Here is a 17,493-nt window from a genome sequence, read left to right on the forward strand (position 1 = left end):
AGGAAAGACTGGAAATGCAATTTAATTATCCAGTGGGTTTGCTGAGATGCTTCTTCTGGCTTGTCAGATCTTGCTGTTCCTTGAGCTTCCTTTTCTAGTTGCTTTCACTTGCTTGCAGAAGGAGCAAAGTGACTGGTTCATTCTAATAAATCCCTGACTTATCGGGTAAAGCCACAGGTTACAGCAATAGGTGAGGGGAAATAACTTGGCATTATTTAGGATGAAAGTGGCTTTTACTGCACACAAAGGATGGGTTCTTTCTTTGCAGAGCTCCAATTGCTTCTGACCATACATTCACACACATAAACTGTTCAGCACCCGAGAGACAAAAACATATTTTGCGGCACGCAGAAAGCCTTTATCATCGATAACTGGTCACCATTTTACAGAAAAATCAGTAACATGTTGCCAGCCGAATTTCCCTATGTGCACATCTCCTTGTCCCGAGCTCATTTATAGTAACTTGCCCGACTGTTCAAACAGCAGCACTAACAATAATTGATGAGAGCTTACTTTAAAAAAACATATAGGAATTGTTTCCACGATCTTTGGTTTTTAAGACAGTCTTTTTCCTGTTTCTGTCCACAATCAAAAATACCCAACAATAAAGAAATATTGTCTTTACATTGTTGACTATATGCTTTGTGTTAACTGAGCTGCCTTGGTGCTATCTATGTGGGTGAATTGGAACTAACCTTCCAATGCAAATTCTATATTTTCACAGGAGTTTATTATGAGTTTCTGCCTTATATCCTGATGGGAAGTTTGACCATACTTTCAGCAATTCTGATCTTGTTACTGCCAGAAACAAACAATTTCCCTCTCCCAAACACCATTGACCAGATGCAGAGAATGAAAGGGTAAAATTACACAGTCTATATGATTCAATTTTTTAAACTTTCTGTCCTAAATGATGATGCAATGCTTTAGTGTTGAACATTTTCCTAGGTACTTCACAGAAATGAAAGAACGGCATTCATTCTTCATGATAATGTGGTGAAAAGACGAGATAAGTCAATGTCTTCTACATATAGGGAGCGATTCAAAGAGATAGGGTATTTGAAGACAGAGTGTCAGGGCAAGGGGGATGAAGTGCAGGCCACGATTAGATAGCCAGGGAAGGATATATTGGTTTGGAGAAGATTGCAATGATATGGTGAGGAAAAGCTGTGGATGGATTTGTATATAAGTTTGTGAATATTAATTAGAATCAACTGTAGAACAGTGACAATATACAGTAGTAAGCAAGGAATAATAGATGAGTGAAGTGTTGTAGAGAACAGCATGTGTATTGTAGGGCTGAAGATAATTTGGTGCTTATAGTGTAGGCTGCAGCAATGAAGTCATCTCCTTTTAGGAATCCTCCACTTGTGATGATGAGATCTTCCAATGAGATTGAAACTTGCAAAATTTGGTGTGGGAGGGTTTCAGCTAAAGGAGAGAGAGGCAAAGGATGTTATTCCAGGCGAGTTGTCACTCTTACTCTGTGTAATCAAATCCAATGTGTTTTTTCCAGCGCAAACTGGGTCATGTGATCTCATTTTTTTTAAAGTGTGCAAACTGGCACCTCCATCCAAGCAGCTTACTCCTTGAAAAAGCTGCATTGCTGTTGCTATAGTTAGTGTCTTTTGCTTTGCTAAGTATTCTTTGTAAAAATTATACATGCAGTCAATTTTATTACAGATTAGTATTTTGAAAACACATCTTCGTAACACAAACCTGATATTTTTCATTTTTCTACTCACCCTGCCCATTTAGTATCGAATGTAGAAGGTTTGTGATTGGATTTTCTCTCATTTGAGTTGCATGTTCATGTAATCCTGAACTTGACTGAAAAATGTAGCGCAAAGTCTGAACCCCATCTTCCCTCCCAACTTATCACGTTATGTTTTCCCTTGGTAGCCCAGTTGATCCAAATCACTGTAGAACTTTTGTTAAAGACAGTATGGAAATGTAAATTACATCTTACTCATGTGAGAGGAAGCAGTCCTGGAGTGGAGGCCAGGGAAGGGAAGCAGCCTTGGATGGAGGCCAGCGAGGGGAATCATGTACCAGGCGGAGGCCAGTGAGGGGAAGCAGTCCCAGAGTGGAGGCCAGAACATGGAATCGAGGCACGGAGAAAACTTACATTGGAGCAGTTGAGAGTCAGTGCAGAGTGGGCTGGAGGCTTGGAGCAGATTGTTGGACTGGGGTCTGGCACAAGCAGTCAGACCATATGGGGAGACCACTGTGCTTAGCTACTGCAATATAATGTTTATGTGTAATTTGTTTCTCTGACTGTAGTGACTATCCTTTTAACTATGTCTTATTTCTGCAAAGTAATGTAACTACTTTACTTTTTTATTCCTCCTTTTGTACCTAAGATTTCTACCGAGGTACTTGTACTTAAGATGGTGCCATAAGACGTGACATTGTAAAACTTCGCTGTACTCCTGTATGTCTGCACTTGGTTACACGTGACAGTAGAGGATATTCTATTCATTCTATTCAAAATAAATCATGAAAATATTGCTGAAAAACTGAATGTGTCCGGATCATCAGGACTGGGTGGATTTAGTAAAAATTAAGCTTTCAGGGCATTCGCTAACGTGTTTCAGCACTGAAAATCCCTCATACGGGAACAAAATCAGCATACAATTACTTAATTTGCTGTGAAAATGTCATTTTTGTGCATGGCCTACCGCTTGCCTGGTATGATCATGTATTAGAGCATTAGCACATTTCATTTTCATACAGAATGATACTGAACATTGTTGAATTAAATTTTTTTCTTTACGCATTCATGGGATGAGGGCGTTACTGGCCAGGCAGCCTTTGTTGCCCATCCCTAGTTTCCCACAGGGCTGTTATGAGTCAACCACATTGCTGTGGGTCTGGAGTCACATGTAGGCCAGACCAGGTTTGGATAGCAGTTTCCTTCCCCAAAGGACATTAGTGAGCCAAATGGGTTTTTCTAAATTAATATTAGGAAGTGATTGTATCTACAATTGAAGTGTGATAGGAAAATTACAGTGAATGTCGATTCCTTTATGACAGTTGCTGATTGCTCTATTACAGGTTCAAAAGTGCTTGCAACCATCGCTATTATCTTAACACAAATGAAATGGCCACAGAAGTTAATTGTGTGGCTATTAAAAATGAGGAAATTTGACCCAGTTTTGGTAATAAATCTGGAGCAATGGAGCACTGGACATTCATCGTTTATTTTCAGTTCATGCCGCGGTGTTCACTGTATGGTAAGTATGTTGAGAAATGCAACACAGATAATCTACGACCGCAGTCAAATTCTCAAATCCCAAGCATGCAGCCCCATTTGATATGTTACATGATGTTTAAAAAAAACCTCACTGGTCTGGACTTTTTCAAAAGTTTTAGCCAAACAGGTTGTTGCATTTTTCTTTGACTATCCTACGTCTTATTGCCTCTGTTCATTGGATAGGTTCCTCCTGACAATAAATTTTGCTAAAGACACTAACGCAAACATCAACACCAGAGAAATAAACTTACTTCAGTCAATGCTTTTCCCTTGGCTCCATATCAACCAATTTTGGGACTAAGTCCTACTGTTGGTGTAAGATTAGAAATATGTCATCAGATTAGAAACTTGGAACATAAATGCTATTCAGTCCAGCATTCAATTAAATCATGGTTGATATTAATTTTAACTCCACCTCTGACACTCCTTATTTCTCATGCTCAACTAAAATCCATCATTTTCAGTTTATGCATTTTTAATTTTCTAGCCTCAGGAGCTTCTTATGAGCAGGGTTGAAGGTTTCAATGTTCTTTTCTTTTGGCCCTTTATGAAGTCCACTGACATTTATTGCCCACTGTTAATTCTCCTTGACAAGGTAGTTATACATCTTTTTGAACAGCAGCAGTCCATGTGATGAAGGCACATCCACAGTACTAGCTGAGACGGTTGCCTAGGATTTAGACCTGTGGTTCTAAGTCACGAACATGTGAGACATGGAGGTGTCATACAAAGAATAGAAGTAGGCCAAACAGCCACTCAAACCTGTCCCGCCATTCAATATGATTGTACCTGATTTGTTTGAGTTTCAAAGTGTACATTCCCATCGACCCAGGATAACTTTTGATCCTGTTTTAAAAATACTCAATGACCTTCCATCTTCTAAGGCAGAGAACTCCAAAATCATTGAGAAGGAAAAAAAACTTCTCGTCACCACTGTTCTAATATACTGTTAAATAATGCCCCCATTTCAAGACTGACCCACAAGATGAAAGATACTTTCCACATCCACCTTGTCGAGACCATTAAGTTTGCAGGTTTAGAAGGTGATGACAAAGGAAACTTGGTGATTTGCTTCAGTGACTCATGTGATGACGCTCACCTTCTTCAGCAATGTTGGAACTGCACTCATCCAAGCAAGTGGAGGATATTATTGAATACTTCTTGTACTTTATACATGGTAAACAAGTTCTGGGGGGTCCAGAAGTGAGTGTCCTCACCACAGAATGCATAACATCATCATAGAGGTCTAGATAGGTCTAATTTCAGACTTATGCCTCTTAATTCTGGACTCTCCCACCAAAATAAACAATTTCTCTCTGTCTACATTGTCAAATTGTTTAATGGTTTGAAGCATCTCACTTGCATCTTCCATGTTAAAGGAAATTCAAGCCAGGTCTATAGAATCTGGACTAGTTATTTCAGTATTCAGCTCCGGTATATTTATGCTCCGGGGGATATTTTGGTAACTCCCATCAAGACTTGCAGCTTTCTTTAATTACAAATCTTTTTTTTTATAATTCCCACACCTGGTGATGCATGGGCAAATAAAACATGTGTTTATATCCATTACCATCTCTAGGTTTTTCAATTGCTGGAGGCTATAGCTTGAGCAGTGTAACTCTTCATCAAGCATGAGTGACCAGGAGACTTTTCTGCTCTTTCTGCCTGCCATAGAAACACTAGAAATACTTACAGATTGTTGTTAGCCTGTTTGGCCATATTAGAAATTTATCTTCTGTAGTCATCAAACACTGGAGTGGCACTGAAACATAGCTGTGAGGCAGAGAAGATACCTACTGCACAAGACCTCCACATCCCAAATCTACCCAGAAGAGTTTCTACCACTTCTTCCTTCTCATGTTCTTTCTCAAGATTCCTTTATTAATATTGCTGCTCCTCCACCTTCTACCAGTTCACAGTGCTTTTAAAGTTATTGTTACCTGCATTATTCATCTCTTAGTTACACCCAGCTTGTAACTAGGTCTCAGTCATTGCAAGGCCTCAGTCAAAATCACTATATTATAGCCTATAAACTGGACTGTGCTTTGAATTTGTTTCTTCCAACCCTTATGCTTGCTCTTTAGGTTTTTTTTTTAGGAAACATTCTCACAATATTGACCCAATATTGTTTTTCTCAAAATCTTAATTGTTCTACTCACCATTTTTCACCACTTCTGTTTCACTCTTAACCGCTCTTTTGCTTTTCCTTTTTTCTGTATCAAAGCTATTTTTCTACTATTTGTGACCTAGAGTATGTTTCTATCCAAGATTCCCCCTGAATTGCACAGCCACACTGTCATTGCAGCAAAGTAAATGTACCCACACAAGCTGCATATGAATCAGACTCTTTTATTCATTGTGAATGCATAATAATTTGAAGGGCCTGTGCTCTTTAAAAGTCTGTGCACTGCAAAAAAGGAACATATATTGTGCCAATCTCTTGTTTTCCTCTTTAGACAATTTTTACTTCACTTCTTATTTTTTCTTGAGCACTCCTGATTTGAAATTTACAGACACTAACAATGCGACAACACTCATCCCGCACTGATCTCGAAGGGAGTTACTTACAATAATCTAGTGATCTCTAAGACATTAAACTCACATCTGGCTGTCACCTTCAATCTGAACATGACAACTCAAGGAATTTGCAGGTATCAAATGACAGTGATGCAACCAAGCAAGATTAGCAACTTGTGAAGATTTCTCACGACCAGTAAACTCAGAAGTAAGATGTTCTAATTATTTCTACATTTAAAATTTACAGAGGACAAAATAAGGATTGGTCTATACACAACAGAACCTGAAATATCTTAAAGAAGTTTTTTTTTAAGAAATATGAGGTTTTTTATTGTAATAAACAAATGAACGTTGTAATGTTGGGAGCCTGTTGTAGAGCTCATTGAGTCATACAGCATGGAAACAAACCCTTCGGTCCAACCAGTCCAGGCCAAACATAATCCCAATCTAAACTAGTCCCACCTGCCTGCTCCTGGCCCACATGTCTCCAAACATTTCCTATTCATGTACTTATCTGAGTGACTTTTAAATGTTATAAGCATGCCCACATTCACCAGTTCCTCACAAAGTACATCCCACACACAAACGACTGTCCCTCACGACTATTGCAAATCTTTCTCCTCTCACCTTAAAAGTGTGCTCCTAGTGTGCCATCTACCCTAGTTTCTGCTTAATATTTTAGTGTTGAGAAAGTTCAAACAAACTCAATGTTTTTTGGAGTTTACTGTACACTAGGACTTCTACTCTGCTTAAAGGAGAGGAGAATCATTGATATCTTCTGGGTTTTTGCATTTAACAGCACACATACAGAGGCTAGATGTTTTTGTCCACTTCACAGTATTTACAATCTAAATTTAATGCATTTTTAAATATCCTTTCCACAATAACTCTTGACCTTCTATCAACCTGCTCCTGTTGTATAATTCAATTCTGCTCCACAGAATGGAGCCTTTATTCTCATGCCAGTCCTTCAACCATTTATTTTGTTTTGTTACAGAAATTGCTGGAAAAACTCAGCAACCTTTGTGGAGAGCAATCAGAGTTAACATTTCAGGTCCAGTGAACCTTGTTCAGAACTGACTGTAGCTAGAAAAATGTTGATATATGCTTAAGATGGGGTGGGGAGAGAAGGGAGGAGTAAATGATAGGTGGACATGGAGCCCAGAGAAAGAGAATAGCATGGGGCAGACAAAGAAATAGGTAATGGTCAGCCTGGGAGAATCAACAGCTGCTATTCGGGACCATTAGCAGCTGGCAATGTGTTGGTTGTAACAGTAGCCCAAGTGATGAAAGGCCGGGTGTGTAGGATAAAGAGAACAATGTGGAAGAGGTTGATCAGGCCCAAACATTATTGAACTTGTTATTGAATACTGAAGGCTGCAGGGTCCCCAAATGAAAAACAAGATGCTTTTCTTCCAGCTGCGCTGAGCTTCATCGGAGCACCACACCAAGCATGAATCAGAGATGTTGGCCAGGGAACAGGTTGGTGTGTTCAAATGGCAGGCAACTGGAAGATCAGGGTCATTTTTGTCACTTTCTCCCAATCCGCAAACAACTTCAGCATATAAACCAAACCTATCCTAGCTACAATCAGTTTCAAAGAAGGATCACTAGACCCCAAACTTTAACTCTGCTTTCTCTCCACGGATGCTGAGTTCCTCCAACGATTTCTGCTTTTGTTTCCAATTCCCAGCATCCACAACTTTTTTAAAATTTATTTTGCTGCTCAGTTCATTCCAGAGACATTTTCAAGATGATTTTAATAAAATTTCAAGATCACTACCCTCAGGTCCTGCTTTTAAATTTAACCCTAGTTCCTGATAACCCTGTGTTGTCTGATTCTATGACCTGTTCTTCCTGTATCATTTGTTCCAAGATTTGGAACCAGTGGATATTCCCTTCTCTCTTCTATCCCTTCTTCACTTGTTCTGAGGTAATAATACTATGTAGGAACTCTCCTATACTTGCAGTCACAATTGCAAAGATGAACTCCGCAATGACTGGAACCTTTCTGCTGTGGATGTTATTTCCTCAGAATGCCTCCTACTCCATAGTGTCAAAGTGTTCATTCCGCCCATGCTAAAGTTAAAATAAATTAGGGATCATTTTGTTTGGGGCAACATTAGATAATTGGAGTAACAATAGAAAAAAAATTATGGCTGAAATGAGAAAGATCAGAAAATATTACATTCATGGCCAACAACATGGAGGTGATCATTTTGTTGAATAGAAATGTAATAATGTGCCTTGTGCAAATATTTTGGGTTGATGTTTAGAGATTATTTTAGACATAGTACACAATGTAAACAAATACTTATACTGCTTCTTTAAACATACCTCATATTCCGGAACTAGATCTGGACACATGTCTGCAACCATTATTTGATTATGAGTGCAGTTTTTGATGATGTTTAGTTAATTTCATTTTTTTTCATTTATTCTTTTGAGCAATGTCTTTGCTAAGATACCGGGATGATTATTTATTCTCATTACTAGGTATTTTGATTATTAAATCTGCAATAATGTATAAATGAATACAAACAATTCAGCTGTTAGTAAGCACTTCAGTTGTCAATCTGGATTGTAAGTGATATATGAAATTCATTGAAGCCTCTTCATTTATTTAGTAACTAATTTCTATTATTAATTTAGACTTAATAACAATAATTGAAGATAACACAGGAATACTGTAAACTTAATATTGTCACAGAATTTGCATGCAAGTCCAGTGCAAGCCTAGATTACATTGTTTTAAGTGAATAGATTTTTATGTTTGTACTTCTTTTTATTCTGTATAACAACATATTACAGTTTACAGTTTTCAGGCAAACTTATTGAGCTCATGTGAACATAATGGTGTTTGTTCCAAATAATTTCTTCATGAATGACTATACCTCCTGACTGAAGAGAAGTACTGTTTAATATAAATAAATATGGTTTACCAATAAATGAGGTTTATTTTGGCTCAAATGAAATAAAGCTTTGTGCAGAGACATCTTTATTCCAACTGTGCTGTTTTTGTTGAGGTTGTTGGTTCACTGAGAGGTCTCCACTTTGCAAATGCTAATCTTATTCATTTCCCAATTCTTTATTTTGTTGATACAAACATGTTCTAATTTTCTAGTCTATCCTTTTCAATTCCATATGGAAAGCATAGTAGTATATCGCAAACTCCAAATAACAAGGACATCTGCATGTGCCTACATTATAATGAGATGGTCTTGTACATTCCACTCTCTCTACCTGATTTGTCTCAGCAACCTGAAAACCAAGTCATCCAAATCAGTCAACTTTTCCACTCTCACTGTATCCGATCTTTCTCATATAACCTGCCTCACAATTTTCACCCCATCAACTACTGCCGTATGTACATCAACCAATATTTTGTCAGAATCCTACTCTGTAGTAACTATTGATAATGACCACTCATCAAGCCTTGTCATGTACTTTTAAGATACATCACAGTCTTTTCCAAAAAGAGGCCTTATCCACCTCTTTCTATCCACTTACTATTTACATGCCGGCAGAAGATTTTTAGGTCACATTCATGTTAATGTCATTATACTCTCTTCTTTATCAGTTTTATTTTCCTTTCCACCTTATTCTCTCAATGTATTGTTTTTGGCATTGTTCTTGCTTAAAAAATTAAGCTGACATGTATCATATATCTTTTATTTTGTTACTTTACATTTTCTCTCTCCTTTGTCATTTAAGGAACTCTGGCCTTGCTTCCCCTGCCACCCCCATTCTTTCTAAAGTATATTGAGTCTTTACTTGAATCAACAATCATCCTTTGTTCAACAAGTTTTCCTGTCAGTCATTGGTTCCTTCTTATACTGATTAAATCCCCTCTTATCCCAATGAAATTATCCGAGCGAGTTTTGAGAAGATTTGTAGCTCAGGTTGAGGTTCTGGATGTGAGTTTCCTCGCTGAGCTGGAAGGTTAGTTTTCAGACGTTTCGTCACCATTCTAGGTAACATCATCAGTGAGCCTCCGACAAAGTGCTGGTGTTATGTCCCGCTTTCTATTTATCTGGTTAGGTTTCCTTGGGTTGGTGATGTCATTTCCTGTTCTTTTTCTCAGGGGATGGTAGATTGGCTCCAAATCAATGTGTTTGTTGATGGAGTTCTGGTTGGAATGCCATGCTTCTAGGAATTCTCGTGCGTGTCTCTGTTTGGCTTGTCCTACGATGGATGTGTTGTCCCAATCAAAGTGGTGTCCTTCCTCATCTGTATGTAAGGATACAAGTGATAGTGGGTCATGTCGTTTTGTGGCTAGTTGATGTTCATGTATCCTGGTGGCTAGCTTCCTGCCAGTTTGTCCAATGTAGTGTTTGTCACAGTTCTTGCAAGGTATTTTGTAGATGACGTTCGTTTTATTTGTTGTCTATATAGGGTCTTTTAGCTAATGAACTTAAAAGACCCTATACAGACAACAAGTAAAACGAACGTCATCTACAAAATACCTTGCAAGAACTGTGACAAACACTACATTGGACAAACTGGCAGGAAGCTAGCCACCAGGATACATGAACATCAACTAGCCACAAAACGACATGACCCACTATCACTCGTATCCTTACATACAGATAAGGAAGGACACCACTTTGATTGGGACAACACATCCATCCTAGGACAAGCCAAACAGACAAGCACGAGAATTCCTAGAAGCATGGCATTCCAACCAGAACTCCATCAACAGACACATTGACTTGGAGCCCATCTACCATCCCCTGAGAAAAAGAACAGGAAATGACATCACCAACCCAAGGAAACCTAACCAGATAAATAGAAAGCGGGACATAACACCAGCGCTTTGTCGGAGGCTCACTGATGATGTTACCTACAATGGTGACGAAACGTCTGAAAACTAACCTTCCAGCTCAGTGAGCAAACTCACATTCAGAAATTATCCGACTTCCAATTTAAAAGTTCAACTTAACTTGCTCATCCTCCTTTCCATTATAGTTCTGAGCCTTTTCGTTAAGTGATCACCTTTCCCTTGTGTTGTTCCACAGCTCTACTTACCCAACTTCATACCCCCACCCCAGATCCAGTAATACCCACTTCCTAAAATGAAACCAAAAGAAATTGTAAATCAGAAAATAAAAACAGAAATCACTGGAAATACTCAGCAGGTCTGGCAGCATCTGTGAAGAGAAATCAAAGTTAACATTTTGGGTCTGGTCACCCTTCCTCAGAGCTGATGGTAGCCAGCAAAATGTCACTTTATATGCAGAAGACAGAGTGGGTCAGAAGGTAGAGTGGGAGAGGGGGTAAGGAGTAAATCATGGGTAGGAATAGAGCCCAAACAGAGAGAAGACAGTTGTACAGAGGAAAGAGTGGGTAACAATCTGGCTGGGAGAGTGATTAGGTGTTAATGAAGACAGTTAGTGATTGACAACAGGTGGTGTGTAATGGCAGGCTATGTGGTAACAAGTACTGATGTGTTGGGTTGGGGGCTAGGGCACTGGAGAGTTCAGGCCCTAAAATTGAACTCAACATTAAGTCCAGAGGGCTGCAGGATCCCCAAGCAGAAAATGAGATGTTGTTCTTCCAGCTTACCCTGAACATCATTGGAACACTACAGGAAGCCTGAGACAGAGATGTTGGCCAGTGAACAGGTGGTGTTTTAAAGTAGCAGGCAACTGGAAGCTCAGGGTCTTTTTTGTGGCCAGAATGTGGATGTTCTGTGAAGCGGTCATCCAGTCTACACTTTGTTTCCCCAGTGTAGAGGAGACCACATTCCAAGCAGCGAATGCAGTAAATTAGATTGTGTGAAGAAGAGGTAAAGTGCTGCTTCATTTGGAAGAAAGATGACACCACTGCATATATATTCCCCTATCCGCCCCTGTCCGCCTTCTGCAGGGACCATTCCCTCTGGGACATCCTGATCTACTTTTTCTTCACTCCAAGCACATACCCCCAAAGCCCCATGGCACCTTCTTCTGCAACTGCTGTCGGTGTAACACCTGCCCATTTACCTTCTCTCTCCTCAGTATCCGAGGGCTCAAACATACCTTCCAGATAAAGCAGCACTTTACTTGCACCTCACACAATTTAGTCTCCTGCATTCACTGCTCAAAATGTGGTCTCTCTACACTGAGGAAACAAAGCATGGACTGGATGACCACGTCACAAAACATTTAAGTTCTGCCCATAAAAATGACCCTGAGCTTTCAGTTGCCTGCAACTTTAACACACCACTCTGTTTCCTGTCCAAAATCACGGTCTCAAGCTTGCTGCAGTATTCCAGCAAAACTCAGCACAAACTGTAAGAACAATACCTCATTTTCCACTTGGGAACTCTGCAGCCCTCAGACCTCAGTACCGAGTTCAATAATTTTAGGACCTGAACTCTCCAATGGCCCAGCCTCCAACCCAGTACCATCAGGCTTGTTATCACATGGCCTGCCATTACGCAAATATTTGATAATGGGAACTGCAGATGCTGGAGAATCTAAGATAATAAAGTGAGAAGCTGGATGAACACAGCAGGCCAAGCAGCATCTCAGGAGCACAAAAGCTGACGTTTCGGGCCTAGACCCTTCATCAGAGAGGGGGATGGGGAGAGGGTTCTGGAATAAATAGGGAGAGAGGGGGAGGCGAACCAAAGATGGAGAGAAAAGAAGATAGGTGGAGAGAAGAGTGGAGGTGGGGAGGTGTTCTGCAAAGTGGTTGCCTGAGATGGAGACTGAGAGGTCCAGAAAGGTGAGGGATGTGCTGGAGATGGCCCAGGTGAACTGAAGGTTGGGGTGGAAGGTGTTGGTGAAGTGGATGAACTGTTCGAGCTCCTCTGGGGAGCAAGAGGCGGTGCCGATACACTCATCAATGTAACGGAGGAAGAGGTGGGGTTTGGGGCCTGTGTAGGTGCGGAAGAGGGACTGTTCCACGTAACCTACAAAGAAGCAGGCATAGCTGGGGCCCATGCGGGTGCCCATGGCCACACCCTTTGTCTGTAGGAAGTGGGAGGAATCGAAAGAGACGTTGTTGAGGGTGAGGACGAGTTCGGCTAGGCGGATGAGGGTGTCGGTGGAGGGGGACTGGTCGCGCCTGCGGGACAGGAAGAAGCGGAGGGCCTTGAGGCCATCTGCATGCGGAATACAGGTGTATAGGGACTGGACGTCCATGGTGAAAATGAGGTGCTGGGGGCCAGGAAATTGGAAGTTCTGGAGGAGGTGGAGGGCGTGGGTGGTGTCACGGGCATGGGTGGGGAGCTCCTGGACCAAAGGGGTGAAAATGGAGTCCAGATAGGTGGAGATGAGTTTGGTGGGGCAGGAGCAGGCTGAGACAATGGGTCGACAAGGGCAGGCGGGTTTGTGGATTTTGGGAAGGAGATAGAAATGGGCCGTGCGGGGTTGGGGAATAATAAGGTTGGAGGCTGTGGGTGGCAGGTCCCCTGAGGTGATGAGGTCCTGAATGGTGTTGGAGATGATGGTTTGGTGCTCGGGGGTGGGGTCATGATCAAGAGGGCGGTAGGAGGAGGAAAAGCTACACTTGCCCCCGCACCTCCTCCCTCGCCCCTATCCCAGGCCCCAAGATGACTTTCCATATTAAGCAGAGGTTCACCTGCACACCTGCCAATGTAGTATACTGTATCCTGTACAATTCCTGTGGTTGCAGAGGAAGGTGCCCAGTGTGGTGAGGTTGGAGGGGAGTGTGGAGTGGACAAGGGAGTCGCGGAGAGAGTGGTCTCTCCGGAAGGCAGACAAGGGTGGGATGGAAAAATGTCTTTAGTGATGGGGTCGGCTTGTAGATGGCGGAAGTGTCGGAGGATGATGCATTGGATCCAGAGGTTGGTGTGGTGATATGTGAGGACTAGGGGGATTCTCTTTTGGCAGTTATTGCAGGGGCGGGGTGTGAGGGATGTGTTGTGGGAAATGTGGGAGACACGGTCAAGGGCATTTTCGACCACTGTGGGGGGAAAGTTGCGGTCCTTGAAGAACTTGGACATCTGGGATGTACAGGAGTGGAATGCCTCATCCTGGGAGCAGATGCGGCGGAGGCAAAGAAATTGGGAATAGAGGATGGAATTTTTGCAGGAAGGTGGGTGGGAGGAGGTGTGTTCCACGTAGCTGGGGGAGTCGGGCTTGAAATGGATATCGGCTTCTCTCTGATGAAGGGTCTAGGCCCGAAACGTCAGCTTTTGTGCTCCTGAGATGCTGCTTGGCCTGCTGTGTTCATCCAGCCTCACATTTTATTATCTTGGAATTCTCCAGCATCTGCAGTTCCCATTATCTCGGTTTCTAGGCGGTTGCCTGAGATGGAGACCGAGAGGTCCAGCAAGGACAAAGAGGTATTGGACATGGTCCAGGTGAACTTGAGGATGACGAGTTTGGCTAGATGGATGAGGGTGTCGGTGGAGGGGGCTGGTCAGGCCTGCAGGACAGGAAGAAGCAGAGGGCCTTTAGGCCATCTGCATGGGGACGGCAGGTGTATAGGGACTGGACGTCCCTGGTGAAAATCAGGTGTTGGGGCCCAGGGAATTGGAAGTTCTGGAGGAGGTGGAGGGTATGGGTGGTGTCACAGACGTAAGTAGGGAGTTCCTGGACCAAGGGGGAGAAAATGGAATCCAGATAGGTGGAGATGAGTTCGGTGGGGCAGGAGCAGGCAGAGACAATGGATCAACCAGGTAATAGTCCAACAAGTTTATTTGAAAACACAAGCTTTCAAAGCCTCACTACTCCTTCAGACGTTAGTGAGAGAGGTGGTATCAGACACAGAATTTATAAGTTAAAGATCAAAGGGTCACACCACTGATGAGGATGTATTAAACAAACCTAAGATGCTGTTGAATCTTTAATCAGTTGGAAGGTTTTAACTGATTAATATCTATCTAATGATACAAACTCTCTGACTAACACCTGAACGAGTGAGGCTCTGAAAGCTTGTGTTTTCTACTAAACTTGTTGGCCTATAACCTGGTGTTGTGTGACTTCCAACATTGTCCATCCCAGTCCAACACTGGAACTTCCACATCATGGCTTCTTTATTTGAGACTAACTGCTGTGCTCCTGCTCAGAAATCCCTTCTGCCTTTATGTCTGCCTCCACAGTGAACAGGAGCGCGGCAGATCCAGCTGTTCAATTATGTTCTCCTCAGCTCACTGCATATTCAAGCATGGGTGAAGCACCACATTTAATCAGTTGGTGGTAGGAAGTTTTGAAGGCCCTCCGGAGCATACTGACTCCGACATCCTGAGCCATATTTAAAAGGCAATAGAGCACCACTCACACAACAAAATAGGAACATCACACAACCTCTGGAGTTATCAATGACTAGGCAAAAAGTTTGCAGAGGTCTCCCTAGAGGTTTCTCATGAAAGCTGTTTGGGGTAGAAGGTGTGCACTTTTCCCGATAGGGAATGAGCAACAGGAGAACATCCCAATGGATGATGGCAACTTGGATGGAAGGGACTGCAGAAGTCAATGTTTGTGGCAACTCCAGAGAACCATTTTTCAGAAGAGACATAATTTGCTATTTCCCAACTTGGAAGTCTTTTCCCAACTGACTAAAACTATTATACTGGAAGGTGCAGCAATTTCAGTTTCAGAGGCTGTTGCTAGGAAATCTCCAACACAGAACCCCATCCAAATCCCCTTTTTTTTGGTCAGCCATTACAGGCCATAAAGCAATTTCTTAATTCTCTTTGAGGATTTTTTCTTCCCCCCAAATGCTTTTTATCAATAGCAAACTATCCAACATTCTCTTTGACATTTTGTCTTTTTGAGTTTGTGGATGTCCCATGGTAAATGACTTTTCCCCAGGGCAGGATTGACTGCCACGAGGGGTCATAGTTTTAAGGTGTTAGGAGGAATGTATAGAGGAGATGTCAGAGGGAGGTTCTTCACCCAGAGAGTTGTGAGCGCATGGAATAGTTTGCCAGTGGTAGTCGTGGAAGCGGAGTCATTAGTGACATTTAAGCGACTGCTGGACATGCACATGGACAGCAGTGAATTGAGGGGAATGTAGGTTAGGTTATTTTATTTTTGGATTAGGATTATTCCACGGCACAACATCCTGGGCCGAAGGGCCTGTATTGTACTTTTCTATGTTCTATGTTCTATGTTCTAAATACTTTACAGCCCAGGATCTGTCCAAATTCTTCATTTTCAAACTCACAAAATCCATAAATAATATGTAATCCTAACAAACACAAGATGAAGGATGATCTGGTGCACTCTGACATAGTACATAAAACAGTCTACTCAGCGCTTCACGCTCTAGTAAGATCAACATTGTAGAGGACTGTCACACAAAAGTTTGAGTGATAGGCATCTCCATCAGATGCCTCATGTGCGATCAACGTCTGTCATTTCATTACAGCCATCACAGCAGTAGATTCAAGTCACATGACACCAGGTTATAGTCAGGTGAAGTGATTTTGCCTCACTTCACTTCACCTGATGAAGGAACAGTGTTCTGAAAGTTTGTGACTTCAAATAAACCTGTTGGACTATAAACTGGCATCATGTGACGTGTGACCTTGTCCACCCCAGGCCAACACCCACATCTCCATATCACAACAGTGCTGTTGGGGTGCACAGTGGTTCTGCCCCTCAAACGTTGAGTCAGAGAGTCATATAACCTGGAAACAGACCCCTTGGTCCAACTCATCCTCACCAATCAGACATATTTAGCTCAAACCCTCCAATCTCAGCAACATCCTTGTAAATCTTTTCTGCACCCTTTCAAATTCAAAAACATCCTTCCAAAAGCAGGGAGACCAAAATTGTATGCAGTATTTCAACCAATGTCCTATTCAACCACAACATGATGTGCCAACTCCTCTACTCATCAGCTATATTTCACATCTAACATATAAAATGAGTTATCCACCACCAGCTCACTGACCTTTCACCACATGTACATATCAATGTAAACATTTCATAGTTTTCAGCAAAGGATTAAATTAGACAAGGACATTGCACTCATTTCCGGGCAGCCATCCCAAAAGGATATATTGGCCGTGGAAATCATGGAACATGTTGTGTTTTATGCCTCAAAAATATGCAGAGAAGATTCAGTGTGCAGGAGTTTTATTCCATACTTTAAAATGTCTGCTCCTATGCTTCCAGCAGATTATCCACAATTTATTTTTCTCAGGTCAAGCAGCATCCATGACCAGGCTTAACTATCACAACGGAACAGAGGACAGGTAATAAAGTGTGGGGCAGGATGAACACATCAGGCCAAGCAACATCTTAGGAGCACAAAAGCTGACATTTTAGACCTCGACCCTTCATCAGAAAAGGGGGATGGGGAGAGGATTCTGAAATAAATAGGGAAGGAGGGGGAGACGGGCCGAAGATGGATAGAGGAGAAGATAGGTGGAGAGGAGAGTATAGGTGGGAGGTAGGGAGGGGATAGGTCAGTCTGGGGAGGACAGACAAGTCAAGGGGGCGGGATGAGATTAGTAGGTAGGAAATGGAGGTGCGGCTTGAGGTGGGAGGAGGGGTAGCTGAGAGGAAGAACAAGTTAGGCAGGCGGGGACGAGCTGGGCTGGTTTTGGGATGCAGTGGGGAGGGGAAGATTTTGAAGCTGGTGAAATCCACATTGATACCATTAGGCTGCAGGGTTCCCAAGCGGAATATGAGTTGCTGTTCCTCCGACACTTCCACCATCTACAATCCGACCCCACCACTAAAGACATTTTTCCCACCCCACCCTTGTCTGCCTTCCAGAGAGTCCACTCTCACCGCGACTCCCTTGTCCGCTCC

At 42.1% G+C, this 17,493-nt stretch overlaps 1 protein-coding gene across 7 annotated transcripts in view; it reads left to right on the forward strand.

Moving 5' to 3' along the window:
• LOC125458528 (organic cation/carnitine transporter 2-like) overlaps window positions 1–8,733 on the forward strand; it is a 113,798-nt gene extending 105,065 nt beyond the window's left edge. For 3 of the 7 annotated variants that reach the window (XM_059650622.1, XM_059650626.1, XM_059650627.1), the window contains 2 exons: window positions 725–860; window positions 3,058–8,733. In XM_059650622.1, coding sequence (XP_059506605.1) covers window positions 725–860; window positions 3,058–3,151 — 230 coding nt within the window. In that variant the 3' untranslated portion in view covers window positions 3,152–8,733. Of the gene's footprint in view, window positions 1–724; window positions 2,891–3,057 lie in introns of those variants that run through there. The other 4 variants (XR_009446610.1, XM_059650623.1, XM_059650624.1 and 1 more) reach the window with 4 other exon arrangements.
• The last annotated feature ends 8,760 nt before the right edge of the window (window positions 8,734–17,493 follow it).

This window comes from Stegostoma tigrinum, chromosome 13 (assembly GCF_030684315.1).
Source record: "Stegostoma tigrinum isolate sSteTig4 chromosome 13, sSteTig4.hap1, whole genome shotgun sequence".
Classification (NCBI taxonomy): domain Eukaryota; kingdom Metazoa; phylum Chordata; class Chondrichthyes; order Orectolobiformes; family Stegostomatidae; genus Stegostoma; species Stegostoma tigrinum.